The 16,897-nt window shown below is 55.1% G+C and overlaps 4 protein-coding genes across 4 annotated transcripts; 2 read left to right on the top strand and 2 right to left on the bottom strand.

Moving 5' to 3' along the window:
* Positions 1 to 996: 996 nt before the first annotated feature.
* IE81DRAFT_330794 (hypothetical protein) lies at positions 997 to 1,643 on the bottom strand (the record flags this gene model as incomplete). Its single annotated transcript, XM_025515205.1, has 2 exons — positions 997 to 1,434; positions 1,497 to 1,643. The coding sequence occupies 2 exons, from the start codon at positions 1,641 to 1,643 to the stop codon at positions 997 to 999; spliced, it is 585 nt and encodes a 194-aa protein (XP_025368772.1).
* A 3,344-nt stretch (positions 1,644 to 4,987) lies between these two features.
* Positions 4,988 to 5,592, top strand: IE81DRAFT_367329 (hypothetical protein; the record flags this gene model as incomplete). Its single annotated transcript, XM_025517071.1, has 2 exons — positions 4,988 to 5,181; positions 5,356 to 5,592. Exons 1-2 carry the CDS (start codon positions 5,050 to 5,052, stop codon positions 5,590 to 5,592), a joined length of 369 nt encoding a protein of 122 aa, XP_025368773.1. The 5' UTR covers positions 4,988 to 5,049.
* Positions 5,593 to 10,140: 4,548 nt separating this feature from the next.
* IE81DRAFT_169018 (hypothetical protein) lies at positions 10,141 to 11,689 on the top strand. Its single transcript, XM_025510604.1, has 2 exons — positions 10,141 to 10,472; positions 11,321 to 11,689. The coding sequence occupies exons 1-2, from the start codon at positions 10,367 to 10,369 to the stop codon at positions 11,578 to 11,580; spliced, it is 366 nt and encodes a 121-aa protein (XP_025368774.1). The 5' UTR covers positions 10,141 to 10,366; the 3' UTR covers positions 11,581 to 11,689.
* A 386-nt stretch (positions 11,690 to 12,075) lies between these two features.
* Positions 12,076 to 14,866, bottom strand: IE81DRAFT_358708 (hypothetical protein; the record flags this gene model as incomplete). The annotated part of the gene is made up of 7 exons (XM_025516704.1): positions 12,076 to 12,676; positions 12,933 to 13,043; positions 13,379 to 13,398; positions 13,705 to 13,793; positions 14,320 to 14,332; positions 14,392 to 14,659; positions 14,735 to 14,866. The coding sequence occupies 7 exons, from the start codon at positions 14,864 to 14,866 to the stop codon at positions 12,548 to 12,550; spliced, it is 762 nt and encodes a 253-aa protein (XP_025368775.1). The 3' UTR covers positions 12,076 to 12,547.
* Positions 14,867 to 16,897: the final 2,031 nt, after the last annotated feature.

Below are 16,897 nucleotides of genomic sequence, written 5' to 3' on the forward strand. Positions count from 1 at the left end.
GAGCACACGCGTGCGCATGCATGCGACTTTCCTGAATTTTTGCCCGCTCCGCGCGTCAGGGCGCGCGTCCGCGGAGACCACGGAAGCGCAGGAGAATTTGCGTGAAAGCAGATGCATGGCGTATGGTTCGGTGCTGCGTGCTGCTTTGTGCATTTGCAGAAGGTATTCTGTTCTCTCAATGCAGGTCATGCTTTGATCATGACATTCCAAATTCCCTCTTGTCGCAAGGCCATGCTGTCTTTCTTCTGCCCACTCAATCTCAGCTGCAATCATCCTTGCATCATGTTCAACCTTGGCTGCAAGGTATTGATCAACAACAAAGAGGTTGAAGCCCAGCTTGCCAGACTGCAAAGCATGGTCTTCCTGCCTTTTGATGTTGTCGAGCAGCAGTCTCTGGTTGCTGAGGTAAGTCCATTCATCCTTGTTGAAGACATGCGTTCGCTCACTGGAGGCTTAGCTGCTCTGACTGATCAGCAGAGAGCTGCTCTGTACAAGTACTTTGAATGCTAAAAGGGCATGCATCAAGCCTGTTGGGAATCCCTGAGTGTGCTGCATCTCTTGCATGTATAGGGTTTGCCATGCTTTGCGAGTTGCTACTTTGCAGCAGGCTGAACTGCTCCTGCTTGCAGGACTGCTATCAGCTGGCATTTCAGAGCTTGTCTCCATGCCACACTTGGGGACTTGGCTCAGAGTAACTGCTATCCACACAGCTCTTTACATGCCCCCCTGGAAGACACTTCCCAACAAGATTCTTGGGGAAACAGCTTTTGCAATCAAAGGGGCTTTGTTAAAGTTTGTGCAACCTTGGAACCTCTTTTGTCCTTGGGTTCTTGACTACCACATTCTCTCTGTCTTATGCACACCTCCATTTTCCCTTCCAACATCTGAACCTTACTTTACTTACTCAAAGTGCATCAAGAATGAACAACAATTGCAATCTCAACTGTCCAAAGAGGGAACTTGTGCCTCCTGTCATGCTCCATCTTGCAGAACTCATCATGGAGAAGGACCAAAAGGCATGTCCTGCTTTGGACCCTCTCCTAGTGCAAGTCCTTGGGGCATTTGAGGTGTTGAGGTCCCAGTGCTCACAGCAACAGCACGCTTGTTGGAAGGCGATCCAAGAAGGTGGCTTTTGGTGGCGACCCTTCTCGTGGAGGTGGTGCCCAATGCAGTCGCTCCTGTTGCGTCGTATCCCCCACACGCGATTTTGACGCAGGCCCTTCCGGGCTTGAGATGAAGGAATGTTACCTCCTCTTTGTCCAAGCTCACGTCTTGAGGAGGCCTAAGATTGCCGTTCTCATTCTTGATGCTGTCTGCTTCTTCTGCCCTTGGGGCCATGTCATCAGTTTGAGTCGTCGCTTCCGCCCTCTCAACGTAGCACCAGCTTTGTTGGGCTTGAAAGAGGCGATCTCCCTGCGCGTTCAAAGCAGCGGCCTGGCGTAAGAAAGACCGTGTCAGCAGATGGTGTGGCCTTTGTTTCAAGCAGACTGACTCACACGCAGCTTCATTGCCAGGCCTTTGATGTTTGCCGGATGACGAAGGGCATTTGCATCTATTGGGAGGTTTGGAGCGCACAGAACACGCGCGGCCTCCAGCATTGGAGGCCCCTGCAAGGCCAGACTCAGTGTCCAGAACAACAGCATTGCGACAATTGTAGAAACCACTCACCACTTTGCTCATGGCGTCTGCGCTTGTCTTGCTATTGGTCTGCAGCGCCTGCCTTGACGTGCGCAACGCTGTGATCGCTGTCAAAGAGCCTTGGGAACGGGTGATGACATGATCAGTGATTTCACAAATGCGATTAGACTTGCTAGGAGATCTTAGGGCGGGTGGAATGCTTGCTAGAGTGCGCAGCTCTTACATCTCCAGAGAGTTCTGCCTCAAGGCCTCGGTTGGGTCAAAGGCGTTGGGTATCTTGACCAATGACCTTTTGAGAGATGAGTTTGAAGGTTGATATGGAAGGAGTATCAAAAACAAAATTGGAGAGATAGAAGAGGTTCAGCCGCTGGTTGCAAGCAACCAATAGGAAGCAGCTGAGTTGCGGCCCGTACAAGACCGCTGCCAGCCTGGCTGCCTGCAAGACTACGTGCCCCATCCATGCAATCTGAAGGGCTGCTGGGCTTGACTGCTAGGTTCTTCAAGCACAACTCCAATGCTTGCTCCCATCACATTTGTCTGGTCATTCATACAGCAGTAGGCACCACTATGATCTTTTCGAGGAGCTCTTGGAAGAGGAGTGCCTTGAGGAGGCTGCCACGCTGGAGGACGTATGACAGGGCGCCAAAGACCTTGTTTCCTCACGATGCAGTCAAAGCTCAATGTTCAGAAGTTGGAGCAGAGAGCAGCTCTTGAAATGCAAACAACTACTTTCAATGCACAAAAGGCATGCACCAAGTCTCCTGTGAGTCCCTGAGTGTGCTGCACTCCTTGCACATCTGTGCTTGGCCATCCTCTGTAGGCTGCTACTTTGCAGCAGGCTGAGCTGCTGGCACTGCCATCACTAGCAAACATGCAAGGAACGCCTCCACAAAGTGCCTCCATGCCGCACTTGGGCACTCCGCTTGAAGGGACTGCTACCTATGCACCTCCTTGCCTGGCTGGAGCTTCACAACAAGCCTCTTCAAGGAATAGCTGAGGCAAGCAAGGAAGCTTCATTGAGACTTTGCGCGACCTCAAAACCCTTTTTGTTCTTGCCTTCTGGACTATCATGTCCCACAATTCCTCTGCTGATATCAGCCCTTTGCTCGGATTGCGCAACACTTGTACCCTCCTTTCAACATCAAAGCCCACACAACATCAACATGAGCAACCCCTCCCCAAGCCAGAGAGCTCCTCCAGCAATCATGCTGCGTATGGCCGCCATCATCATCGAGCGCGACGAGATAGCTAACCCTGAAGTGAGTCGTCCCACAACTCCCTGCTGATTCCAGCCCTTTGCTCGGATTGCGCGACACTTGTACCCTCTTCTCAACATCAAAGCCCAACCGACATCAACATGAGCGACCCCTCTCCAAGTCAGAGAGCCCCCCTGGGTATCATGCTGCATCTTGCGGCTATCATTGTTGAGCGCAGCAAGAAAGCTTGCCCCAAAGTGAGTCGTCCCACAACTCCTCTGCTGGAATCAGCCCTTTGCTCGATTTGCGCGACACTCATCCCCCTTTTCTTACATCAAAGCGCCACCAAAATCAACATGAGCCAGCCAAACCCTAGCCAGCAAGCTCCGCCCGCAATGATACTCCGCATGGCCGCTATCATCGTGGAGCGCGACGAGCAAGCTTGCCCTGAAGTGAGTCAAGTCAAGCTTGAGCGCATTGGTTGTAGAGACGACGGTAGTTGCAGTATAGCTCCACAATGTAGGACGTATGTAGGATGTGCTATGGCCGTGTGGAATTGTGCACGTGCGCGTGCGTGACCATCAAGCTCGAACGAAATGTGACTCTGACACGCTCTCTTCTTTCTCTGCACACAACCGCAACGATGTTCGCAAGAAGTTTGACCCAGACACAGTCCCAAAGGCCAGAGACGCTGCCGAGCGGGAGGTCATCTTTGAGGCGCTCCTCCGCAAGGAACGCCTCCAGGAGGCCAAGAAGGAGCAGAGAATCAAGGAATTGGCTTACAAGCTAATGAAAGCTGTGAGTCTGATCGAGCCCAGTCGTCTCTTTGACTGACCATTCATCTCTGCTTTGATCAGCCCTCGGACCGCTTGATGGAGGCGGACCGCCTCCTGGACCAGAAGGAGGGTTGAACTGATGAGGAGAATGAGGAAGCACCTAGCCTGAGGTCCTCTGTGGGTCTCATCGACAAGCTACTGACTGTGATCTCAATTGTCCAGGTGACTGACAGCATGTCTCTGCATGGATTGTATGATCTGCAGGGCTTCTGAAACTGGCTCTGACTGCTAGCTTCTTGTAGCACGTTGATAGCTCCACACACAATACCCTTCCAACCCTGTGTTCACCAGCAGGTCACAAGACCTGAGGAGATGCTTGACTGCAAGGGTCACATGGTGTTGGCTATGCTTGGGGGGTACAGTAACGCAATAGGGATACGGTGGTATGCAGTACTGACCTATTGATCTAGATGTCTAGGCTGGGGAGAGGGGCTCTCAACTCAGGCTAGCAGACAGAACAGAATAAGACGATGTCTGCAACAGGAGACCTCAGGGAAGTGTGAGGTTGCCCAATGGGAAGAAGTACATGGCGGCAAAGCTTGGCGGCGGCAGGGAATGCTGGCAGCGGCGGCGGAACGTTCTGGTAGGCGCCCGTGTCGGAGCGCGTTGCCGGACGCGTCTTGACACCACACGCAATCGTGAATGGACAGCTAGCAGCTGTGCAAGGCTCTCGCCCTTGTGTGCCCCGATGATCACGCTTAAGGCATGCCAAACCCCATTCGCTGCGCAATGCCTCCAGGCACCAGGGCATTTGCTGATTACACAGCACCTCACTTGACCCCTTTGCTCTCGGCCGCTGCTCCACCTCCACGCTAGTTGCTGCACGGGCATGCTGTTGTTCAAGGTCCTTGTAGAGGTCGGCCTCGCATGGAGTTTCGCGCGGCCCCACCAAAGACGCGTGCACGTGACCGAGCGCACCTCCGAAAATCGTATGCACGCGTCTCTGAGTAAAGTCTGCCGCACGGTACCGCGGTAGTTGAGTAGGGCTGACCACGTGACGTCGCGCGCGCCGCGCTGATGCGCGCGCTCAGGCCACCGCGGCCGGTTGCTCGAGCGCGCGTGTGCGTGTTAATTGGTTGGAAAGGTGCGCGAGGCTGTGTGTCATTCTTGCTCATGAAGTGTCGAGTCAATAAGTGTCAAGAGTGTGGAGGTGCCTCGAGTCTGGCACAAGCTTGCTGGCCTCAAGCTGTTCGATCTGCTGAGCTTGATCGCCCACGCAAGTCGTGAGTCAAAGTTGGCTGTTCTACATCTCCCCTAACGAGATTCGTGATTCGTCCTCTTCACAAGTCTTCCACGACAAGTTTGCACTACACAACTCAAAAAGTGTCAAAAATCCATCGTCTTCAATCTTCCTTTCTGGAACTACAATAACAATCGGAATGTCAACTGCCGAAAGCCAGCAGCGAGAGCTCATTCGTAGCCGCCGCGGGGACATTCCCGCTCTCCTTCATCGTATCTTTGATCGCAATCCAATCATGGACGTGAACGCCAACGGGCCCTTGCCTGATACCGTGAGTAGATTGGAAGAACTTTGGCAAGCTCAGTGTGGCTGCCCAGAGCTCCATTGAATGGCAGCAGAATGGGAGAGGGCAGGTCAGATCAGCGGGGTCAGCTCGACAGTCAAAGTCACGTACTTGGTAGAATCTGTCTGACTCCACTTCGCTTCTACCTCACCATGCTCAAAGATTACATACGCGCAACACAGGCGCGACATGGCGGAATTCTCCCGTCCAGCGTCGCCAGAGGAGCGCGCCCAACGACTGGAGGAAAAGCGTATCCTGGATGCTCGCCTGGCGCGCTTGCGCGGGAACGTCGGGGGTGCTCAAAGCGGAAGCGGGGGTGCTGGCCCCAGTGGGGGCAGCCAAGTCGGAGGAGCTGGCGGCGGAAGCGGGGTCGCTGGCACCAGTGGGGGGAGCGCGTGAGCTGGAGAGATGGGGAAGGGAACTGTGAGTGCGAATCGCCACAAGCTCCACCCAAGGCATTCGCTTCTGCTCACACTCCATGTCGCCGCTTGTCCTTCGCTCAGCCAACACAGCAAGGTCATCCGGGGACTTGGTGGGATCGGGCGCTCTTGCGCATAGCACGTCCTGTATCAATATCCTTTTCAAACCTCTCCTCTCTCCATCGGCGCGTACTCACGCGCACGACTTATCGGGAAGCTCTTCTGCGAGCTGTTCCTAGACACAGACACCACTACATACAAAACCCAAAAAATATACATCTCCTTACCCCTTCCGCTCTTGCTTGTGATACGCACGCTGGTGACACGCAGTGCGACCTGAGTTCGCCACTCGTTCCAGATTCGCACTTGAATTGTGATCGCGCTTGTATTGTGACTGTGCCGAGTCGTGAAGCCTGCGGAATAAGTGAAACCAGAACCATCATGCAGTGCGTATGAATCTGGTGCGCGTACAGCCCGCGGCGCTTCTCGGGATGGTGTTGATGTTTCACTTCGCGCGCACGCCACGCGTTCCCTGTCTCTTCTGACAAGGAGGGTCGCAATCACTGCGCAAGGTGGCTTACAGACACACACTCGTCCTTCTCATCTTCTCTCATCACTCATCCCACTCTACACACCCCCGAGCAGTCATTGTGTTCTCGCACCCTCATATGCTCGTTTGAGTGCGTCCTCGTCACTCCGCCACCCACTGCTGTCACCTAAATGCCCAGCTTGCACCGACTGAGGCATCGCTCTGGCCCATCGACGCCTATCGCTTGCACTGAGCCCTTCCGGTAATGGAGTCACCAGCCTTGTCCGCCTCAGTCTCTCTCTTCCCTGCTGCTATGTAGCTCACTATACCTGTGTTCTCGTCGAAGGTCCCTATCTGCTATACATCTCGTTCACATCCGACCCTTGCTCACTCTGCAGCCATAGGTACCAATTCCCCAAGTCAGACAGCTCCACCACCCAACCCACCACGCACGCAAGCACCAGCATCGAGCAGCACGACTATCTCAGCCATTTACCGAAGCGTGTCCTGGTGACCTTGTCTGGCGGAAGCGGCGCTGGTACCTTCATGAACTGACGCCGGTCGTCTCAAAGACCGCGTCGGACGTGCGAGCGATCGTCTCTCCCACCCTTCTGCCGGGTTCCGCGGCACATCGTAGGCAACGAAAGGTCAAGTGACAGGCCGGCTCAGCTTGCACGCTAGGTCTCTTCACGGCTAAGGGTATTCATCGAGAGAGGAGCTGGAGGAGGCAGCAACGAGCGCAAGGTGAGCCTGGCTTTGCAGAAGTGGCGGGACTGGTGCTCGCTCAACACTCGAAGGGTCCCACTGCCCGCTGACTTGAGTTGCGCTCACGCAGGCACCCTCTGTCCGGCCAGCTTCTCGCAAAGCTAAAGGTCAACCTTCAGCTAAGAGTTACGCGAGAGGGCAAGACAGGGTGGATATGATACCGGCTATCCGACGACTCTGTCAGCCGCATAGATCACTTCAGATCCGTGCCTCAAGAGCGACATATGATCCCACAGCTCGACATCTCTAAGTGGAGATGGTGGGCTGGTCTAGACTACTCATCTTTCGGAAATGGTACCAAATCATCTCGAGCGAGAGCAAACATGACGCATACAGCTGCTCAAGAAGCCGAGTGCCGAGTCTGCCCCCAGCCTCGATCCTCCTGCGAAGCTCTAAAGCATGCCCACAGCGACCTTTGAAGCACAGCCTTCTACTCGCGGGTCGAGCGTCGGACATTGGCACACCAATCACATCATCTAATACTGGTGGTCGTCGGGCAAAGGCAAGGTGTGGCCGCCAAGGGACCCAGTTCAGATACGATCGACCTGCATCGCTAAGGGTCTGCCTCTCTCACGCGCTTGGATAGCGGCGTCTTCGTGTACAAGCTTGGGGGCCAAGACGGAGCTGGAGGACAGTCATTCTCATGAGCGGTCAAAGCAGACAAGGAGACGAGAGCTAGATGGGCGGGAAGCGACGAGTGAGTCTGCTACGCACAGACGTGAGTTGCGCTTGCATGCGTCAGGGACATGGCGATGGCTGTCGAGGGCAGGTCGGGTGGCAACGACCGAGCGTACACTAGTCGTGAGCTGCTGCTGACACTTGCTCCTTCATCCTGCTTCGCGATACCTTAGACCACCGAAGTCATGTCGGAAGGGTCCGCAGCCTTCTGCTCGGGGAGTGGTGTTGCCCCACGCATCGAATTATCAGCGCTCGGCGCTCTGCCAAGCAGCGGTATCTGCTGCTCTTAAACCTCGCATGAGTATGCTCAATGCTCATGGATAGCTTGAATCGGCTTGCTAGACGACAGCCGGCTGTACCCGCGTCACACCCTCGCTTCTCAAGGTACCGCCTTCGTAGAAGGGCTCCAAACCTAGCAGGTTACGACAGTCATAAGTATTCTCTCTGCCGAAGTCGGTCGCTTGGAGAAGCTCGCCACAAAGATCACCAAGTCGAGTGCATGATCAACAATGCAGTGGCGAGACAAGTGAGCTCAGCGTCCCGGAGTTTTTCGAGATCAGCACTCGCCCTAAACAGAGCAGCTTGTGCCTTCCGGTCCCGGTTCTGGATGATGCGGAGAAGAATAGAAGGCGTGCTCGGAGCTCGAATCAGGTCTCATGCTGCCGGTTCCACCCACCGCGTGTCGCGCTGAAGTTACATCACTTGCTTCTACCTCTAGCCTCAAGACGGAAGCAGCCTCTTCAAGCCACTCATTCGCCGGCTCGTCAATTCTGCTGTGCAAAAACGGTACCGAGGAATGTTCGGGCGATGCAAGCTGAATGTGGCCACGCTGCCGAGTATTGAGTAAGTAGCGCTTCCTTGATAAAGATATAGCTGCAGAGCTCGATCTTTCACCCTGCTTGCGCAACGTCGCACTCCTCCGTGGGTCCGCAGATTCCAGCTGTAGGGACGACACAGAATAATACGCCAGCAAGAAAAAGTGCATGGGTCTGCCGAGCCTTGTGATGGAGTCTAGCCAGAGTAGCGACCGTTCAAGACTTGTTCGCCACCTCACGAGCCCATACGGTAACGGAACGTCAAATGGATACGAGCACGGTTCTTGCCTTGCGGTTCTCAACTGATCCACGGCCGAAAGCCCTCGAGGTCGCGGCGGTCAGATCGCTCTCGACTTGGATATCAGTGTCTGTTCTGCGTGATCATCTGGAAGATTTGCAGTATCGACGTCAAGTACACGAGGATGGTGGAGACGCACACCGAATGGCTCACGAACAATCACGGACCGACGCGCCACGCATCTGGTGCTATCCTCTGATGGCCGAACCACCGACTCGAGTCCCCAGCAGCCCTCGATCTCCTTCGTCCGCAGCAATGCAGCCCTGCACTCTCTCCGACTCTTGATAACGCTAGACACGGGCACTTCAGCTGACGGTCAGATCCACTGCGCTTGCAAGCGACCTTTGCCCGCTCGACTGGGCAGTACGTCGCAGCCACCGGAGCTCTGCAAGACTCGTCATTCTTGCTCTGGCCAAAGTGCCCACATGCAAACCTCGAACCTGACCTCCTCGGGCCGCAGTGCCCACATCCAAATTTCGGAGCTGCCCTCGGGCCCCAGCGCCTACGTCCAAATCTCGAACCTGCCCTCTGCAGTTGCTGCTGGTGCAAGTCGGAGCTCCGATGCTGGCGCCGATTGCCTTGCAGTGAGCCTGCAGCAGAACAAGAGCGCCGAGCCATGCTGGTTGCTCCACCCTGCTGGCCTCTGAATCCCGTGAGCCTTTGCAGGTACATGCTGCATGCGGCGGGCCTAGCCGATCGTTGCTGAGCGCTCGTCGCTGGAGCACGTGCATCTTGCCTGCACGTTCTCCGAAGAAGCATCGGTCCAAGCCTACACTGCACCAGGCTTGCCTTATCGAAGAAGATGCAAACGACTTAGGGTTAGGGCCGTCAGGGATCTGTCGCAGCTTGAGAAGCCAGCGATTTGCGGACTTCATTTCAAGCCCGCCCTCGGAACATTCTCGAATCGACGCGGACTGCCCCGCTTACTGAGGCTTGACAAGCGCATGATGCACGGATCAAATCTTCACCGCGCATGCTGCACTTTCACCTTCGACCCACCATCTCGACACGCTCTCTGGCGAATGCACGAGGCTGGCCAGCTCACCATCCCTCTCCATCTCCAACGACGGCTCGCACCACGATAAGGTCTGCTGTGAGGCGGGAATTCGAATCGAGGATGCTTCTGGTCCTGTACCGCCAATCTGGATTGCATCCAACGTGCGTCATTCAGCAAGAGCTTGCTGTCAGCTCTTTCGACGCGGGTGAGCGGCCCTGACTGTACCGAAGGAGGTCATGGACGCTCCCCGCATGTCAAGATGCTCAAAATTGCCCCCGGGAGGTCATTGATCAGTGTTTCAGATCGCCCTATCGGCACGCTGCCGAACTGTCCTCTGCCTTCCTACTGAAACATTGCGCGGCGCCCTTGTGCCTTCGTTGCCTTTCTACTGCATCTATACACTCTGCATCCGAGCGCGACCGACTCGACTTGCCGCTTCAATCTCATTAGCGTACGCTGCTCTGCGCTATCGCTGCAGCCAAGCCACCGCAGTCCATCCGTTTTTTATCTCAGGGGCTGTTCGACCTCAGACCGATCGACGCCATACTGCACCAATCCGGAAAGCGCTTGGGCAAAGATGGAAACGTTGAAGAATCGCGGAGCTTATTGACGAGTCTAAGCGATCACAGCAGCCATTGCTTGCTGGAAGCTTGCTTGGAGGCACACAGGATAATGTCGCGACCAATGCGCTGGTCGAAGGCACACGTTGGACGGAGGAAGGAGGTGTTCAAGAAGTGTCGCGAAGGCAGGGGATTATGGATGAGGCTGAATGCGCTAGGTGAGTCGGGATTGGCTAGTATGAGGTGCTAGGTGCTGGACGGGATATGGGCAGACGCGATGAGTCTGAGGAGTGCGGAGTGTACGGATGGAATGGAGCGAGGCTCAGCTCGATGGAACACCCGCTGCGCACTTCTCCGGGGTCATCGAGCCACCGAGCTAACTCGATGTCTGCCATTCGGCAGGGTCAGCCTGCAATGTTCCTGATGCAAGCTCATCGATGCGTACAATGATGCCGCCATCACGGCGACGAAAGCGGCAGCAATCTGAAAGGTTCCACAGCAAAGCGCCTGACGAGACGTCTCCTTCGTCTGTTGCCCGATTCAGCCTAGCGCTGACGGGTCTACTCGGAAGTGAAGCATGCGATTGGGAGCGAGCTGTATATGGCGAGGTGGGAGAGCAGTGCGAATCGATCACACAACCGCTTGGCAAGCCAGATCACGAGACCAGAGATCTGCTCGTGCGACTTATGCAAACGTGGCAGCACGCACGAAGATCAAGGCAGAGCCGGCGCTGGAGGATGAAGCAGTCAGGACATACGAGAGGCGACATCAGATCCATCCATTGCACTCGATGCCCAGGTCCATAGCCAGGTCGCGCATGCACGCAGAGAGGACGGCGTGAAGCTTGAGCAGCTACAAAGCATAGAGATTACACGGAGACCTGCCTACGTTTCCAATGGCATCTACGAGCGGATCGGGTGCAAGCATGCTCATATCTCGACGCACTACTGCCTGGGCCGGTTGGCGTCTAGAGACGAGAGCAGGGCATCTTTTTAGTGACTTTGTAAATCTGGTAGAGCTGCAAGTCGCTTACCACTTCTCGCCTTCAATGCTGCGCGTATCACAGCCTCGCGACCTGGCAGCTTTATACACCGGTGTACTGCGACCCTACGAGAATTACGAGCAGACGTACTTTGCGATCGTCCAGAGCTCCACCTCAGCTTCTTTATCCAGAGCCCGCTCGTACTCAACCGATTTCGCATGAGGAGTCAAGAATTCAGCCGGTCCCTATGCTTCGTCCTATCGACTATGAGCGCTCAGGCTCAGTCGGTCACGAGGGCCACCAAGATGACCTGCCTCTCGCAATCTGCGGTCTTTGGATGTTGATACATCGCACAGCCTGATCGCTGGGCAGATCGACCACCGAAGAAAACAAACACGAGGGTCGTTGGCACGATCGCGAACCACAGGCGCGCCGGTGCCCTTCAAGAAGACCACAATGCTGCCGCGTTGCCGCTACCGCGCCGGCTGTGTGCTCGAAGAGCGCACATGCTTGGATTACCACCACTTCTCTGCTTTCAGTGCCACTGGACAGTGCAAGCACAATGCTTGGCTTGATAGGGTTCAGCTCCCTGCGCGGGCGCGAAGAGCACCTTGCGATTCACCTTCCGCCAGTGCTCAAAGGTCCGACGGCTCCCGCCGAGCAAGCTCCAATGCAACGCGCAGCTCGTTTTGAAGATCAAGACACGGCGACTGGCTCCCGCAAATTGCCGACCTTCCAGAATCGTGTTGCTGCTTCGTCAGGCTACGGCAGCGAGTGATCATCGACCACGGAGGCCTCTTTGCCGGTCCAGCCGCCCAATGCGCCGAATAGCGTTCGTCGACCGATCTCGTTGCGGCGTAACCCATCCTACCGCTTGGGCTTCTTCGATGCGCAAGAGCTTCGCGGCAACATCGTACAGTCCATCGCATGAGCCGACTGAGGCATTCCGCAAACGCTCTTCATCACGACGGTGGTTTACGACGTGATGTGGCTCGGTGAAGGGCAACTCCCGAGCTTCGCGGCACACCCGCTCGAACCTGCCCAGAATGGCTCGCATACGACAAATGCCGTTGCCGCCGCATGTGACGTTTATATGGCATGGTGCGAGATACACGGGCTCTCTATCTCCATCGCACAAAGGTCCAAGGCCGTGATCTCAGCTCTCGATCAAAACCCGATTCAGCGACACACTGATGCTGAGCCACCACGACGAATCTACCGTCGCTTTCGGATGAATCTGCCTGCACCGTCTTGCTGGGCCCAAGAAAGGTTGGCACTGTTGACCTCCAGCCCTTAGCTCAAAATACAGCGTTAGCCGGACTTGTCAAGGACGAGCACGAGGTAGAAGCTGCCGATCACGTCCATCCAGATTGAAGGGGTACCCTGCATACTTCCGCCGTTCTCCTGGGCCGAGGTACCATCTGCTGCTTTTCTACCCCTCTTCGAAGTCTCAGTCGTGAGAAACGCTCGGCTCGGATCGCGATGTCTTGGAGTCGAGACGGTCGAGTCTTCCACGAGTCTTGATCTGAGCCGATGGCTTCTGCCTACTATCAGCTCCATCTTTTCTCAGGCTATCGCATTGCATATTCAGAGCCGAACAGCTTGTCCCTATCCCTTTTATTGCGGTGCGTAGGCCGATTGGCCTCCTCGTGAATGCCAACTCATCTCGATCCCGCGTGCGCTGTCTCCGACTCACCGTTGCAGGAGCAGTGGGCATCAATTTACCCTTCAGCGCGTAAAAGAGGCTTTCCCACGCAGACTTGCGCTGCTTGAGGTCTTCAGGCTGACCAACTTCCGAGAGGAAATCCTGAAGAGAGCAGCCGAGATGCGTGTGCGGCTGTGCTACTTGGCCTCTTGTGCAAATGCCGAGACGTCCCCATCGGCGTCTCAATAAAGGGAGTGCAGGCATACCAAGGCGTCTGTTACGACGCTAGCGGTATTGTGACGGTGAGGGCGCATATCTTGACCCCGAGTCGCCCCTTGACCCCGAGTCGCCCCTCAGCCGATCACTCGATGAGAGCAGTGCGGAAGTATAGGAACACGGATAGAGAGAGATAGAGGGGGACTGAAGTGTTGCGGTGACAGTCTGAGCGATGAAAGAAGGAACGATGTAGCATTGGTGTGATTCACACGCACACCTACATAGCGAGCAATCACGGAAACTGAAGCGCGGCGCACAACATTCAGAATATCAGAATCACGTTTTCTAAGGGGAAGGGGGAATTGCATTCCAAAGCGTCAGTTGTGCTCTCTACGTATGTGTGTGTGCGCGTGTGTTCGTGTGCTTGTGCTTGTGCTTGTGTGCGTGCTTGTGTGTGTGTGTGTGTGTGTGTGTGTGTTTGTGTGTGCGCATGCGAGAGAAGCGCGCGCGCGCAGTGGTTCGCGATGTGATTTACGCAGTAGGAGAAGCTACAAAGAGAGCGCGCATGAGCTGCTGGCCAAAATGTGAATGTGCTACTCAAGCTCACTACGCTTCAAGAAAGCCTTGCAATGGCGCACCAAAGCTTTGAGCCGGCCAAGGTTGGCCTCCGCGTCTTCCAGGCAGATGCCAAGCTCACTGGTTGGCACTTGTCGTCAGCCATGACATCAGCAAGTGCCTGCTCAACATGTGCGTGAGAGCAGAGAGCGCAAGACACGTGGAGCATCTCTGGCAAGTCTTGCAACCATTGGCCAGCGGCGCTGGTGCGCTGAGTGTCCTGTTCATGAAGCCGCTTTTCTCTACACAATGGATCTCCTCCGAAGGACCAGCGCCCGGAGACTTGGCTTCAAGAATCTGCACGTTTTGGTCCTCAGAGTTGCCGACAACTCTGACAGCTCCTTTTCAGTGCCCACATTGTCAAATGAGGCCATTGGAGCAATGCCACTCCTTGAGCTGCCAGCCTTGCAGACTCTGGTGCTCGATTGGTCCTTTCTGCAGTGTATCAGCTTGCCATCTTTTGCCAGGCTCAAGGATGTACACATCCTGGCATGTGTGGATGAGCAAGGCCAGGTGCCCAGGATGGTAGAGGCTCTGAAGTCCGCGCCAAAGACTGCCGTGCGCATGCGAGAGAAGCGCGCGCGCAGTGGTTTGCGATGTAACTTACGCAGTAGGAGAAGCTACAAAGAGAGCGCGCATGAGCTGCTGGCCAAAACGTGAATGTGCTACTCAAACTCACCGCGCTTCAAGAAAGCCTTGCGACGGCGCACCAAAGCTTTGAGCCGGCCAAGGTTGGCCTCCGCATTTTTCAGGCAGGTGCCAAGCTCAATTTCCCTGCGCTTGAACGTGCGCTCATAATCCCCACTAATGCCTGGCAAGAAGCAGGCCGCTTTTGCGTATTGCCACTTTTTCTTCGCTTGCACAACCTCCTCTTCAGCAATTTTGACTTTGCACTTGAGCTTGAAGAGCTTTGGCTCTTCAGGCACGGTAATTATGGTAGGTTGGATCTGGGAAAGCAAATAGTGAGTGATCTCAGCGCTGATCGAGCCGCCCGATCGTGCGCGTCCATACTTGAGACTCACCTCACTGCGGTTGTGTACGGGAGCGGGAGAAGCCTCGCAATACACTTTGCTGGGCTTGTGCAAAGTCTTCTCGTGGCGGTGCGCGTTGGCGCTAGCCCACATTTGCTGGTTGCGAGTCTTACCGCAAGCCATGATGGATTTTGCGTGGTTGAGATGTGTGGTCGTTGGTTGGGAGCAGCCTATCTGGGTGAGAGCTGAGGGACATCTTCTTGCAGCCGTCTTTGTTGATGCAAGCCCACATTTGCTGAGTGCGGGTCTTTCCGTGACGAGGCATTTTTGCGGCGAGATGTGTTGCCGTTCTTTGTTGGGAGCCTATCTGGGTGAGAGCTGAGGGACAAAGGAAGAGATGATGGAACAGGAACAAGAAAGGATCAGCTGGGAGATGCCCTTTCATGTGGCTAGCTGGACCTGTGCAACTCAACAAATACGTGAGCGCATTCCAGAGCAATGCCAAACCTTGCTTGGTTCCCATTGCAACAGTCTGAATTGGGCTTGAGGCTTGAGCAGCGGTCGCCATACAGGACTTACTTGCTGGCAATGGCACAAAAGGGCAGTCAAGCCATGCTTAGATGCAGTGGTGAATGAACACCTGCTGCCTCTTGAACGCCTCTCAACAGCTGACAGTCAAAGCATTACGCCTTGCTCCTCCTCTGTTTACACATCAGGGGTCAGGGTGCTGACTTGAGCCTAGCTCATTCTGCGCCCTAGAAGGCTGTTGAGCATCTAACTTCTCCAACCTTTCAGCGGCTTGGCTGGACTGTCAGGATTGAGCTGACATTGTAAAGTTCAACAATACCCAGCGCTCTTGAGCATGCAGCAGTGTCCATCGCTCAATATGCGTTGTCAGCCAGGATTCTTGCTCAGCAACAGCAGCTTGACAGTGGGCCTGTCACTGCCTTGCTGGTCATTCTGTGACTAAAATGCGGCTGCACAATTATACTACTCACAACTGTCCTTGACCTTGCCATTTTGGCTGCAGATCTCTCAGTAATTACCTGTGGTGCCCTTCTACAAGGCTGCTTGCTGCACCAGGCTTGCAGCAACTTGCTAGTGAGACAGGCCTCTGAGAACGCACTACAAGCTGCCTGCCTTGCAGACTTGGGTGCTTGATTGGTCCTTCCTGCAGTGTATAAGCTTGCCATCCTTTGCCAGGCTCAAGGATATTCGCATTCTGGCTTGCATCAGTCAGGGGACTGGTTGTCTAAGAGTGGTGGCAGCCTCCTGTCAGGCAATTGCAGGTGCTTTGGCTAGATCTTGCGTGGAGAGGACAACTATCATAGGTGACCAAGCTTGTGCTTCTGCTTGCTGAAGTCATGTCTTTCTTATCTTGCTCAAGGAGAGGAATGTCTTCTAATTACATCTGATGGACCAATTCACAAACCAGTTGTCCAGGGCATTGACTGGGCAGCACGCCTGTGCAGATGTGTGCCTGCACGAAGCCGACTTCGTCCCTGGCTTTCACTGCCTGTGACTTATCATGTCAAAAGCTCCTATACCTAGTCTGCCCTCTCGGATCCCGATTGCTTCGTTCTCGGCCTTGGTGAGTGAGCAAGCTGGGCCTCGTCCGCGACGCGTCAAACGCGAGGCTGCACTTTGACGCGTCTTGATGCAGAACGGACCAACACGTTGGCCAGTGCAGATCGCATGCATGCTTTTCGTTCCACGAAGCTTTGCTCCCTCAGGATCGAATCATCATCACGACCTCCACTACCCTCTGCAGCGCGCTGTATGCCCTTTCATCACGCCAGCTCGACTTAGACGCACGTCTCCCACACTCGCACTTCCTTGGAGAGGACGTCGCACAGCCGCATCGGTCGCCTGTCTGGTTGCAGCCGCTCAGCGCCGATTTCATGCTCCTGTTCACCTTGCTACTGTGCTGCGAAGCTTGGACATGTCCTATGTGACCTACGCTGAGCAGTGTATCTATAGTGGTGACCGCATCTGCAAGCGGCTATGTACACAACTCCAGGAAGGCGCTCGCGCCTCACTCTGGCTGCCATGATTGTGAGTGCGGCCCTCGCTCTTCAGCAAGTCGTGCGACTTCTCCTGAAGCAACGCACCTCGCAGCGTAGACGATGCAAATTGCTGACCAGCCATCAAATCAAACCTCGTCTCTCGCGCTGTCGGCCTTGGGAATCGCTCTTGCCGGTCTACTCTACTCCT

Source organism: Ceraceosorus guamensis, assembly GCF_003144195.1.
Source record: "Ceraceosorus guamensis strain MCA 4658 unplaced genomic scaffold IE81scaffold_40, whole genome shotgun sequence".
NCBI lineage: Eukaryota > Fungi > Basidiomycota > Exobasidiomycetes > Ceraceosorales > Ceraceosoraceae > Ceraceosorus > Ceraceosorus guamensis.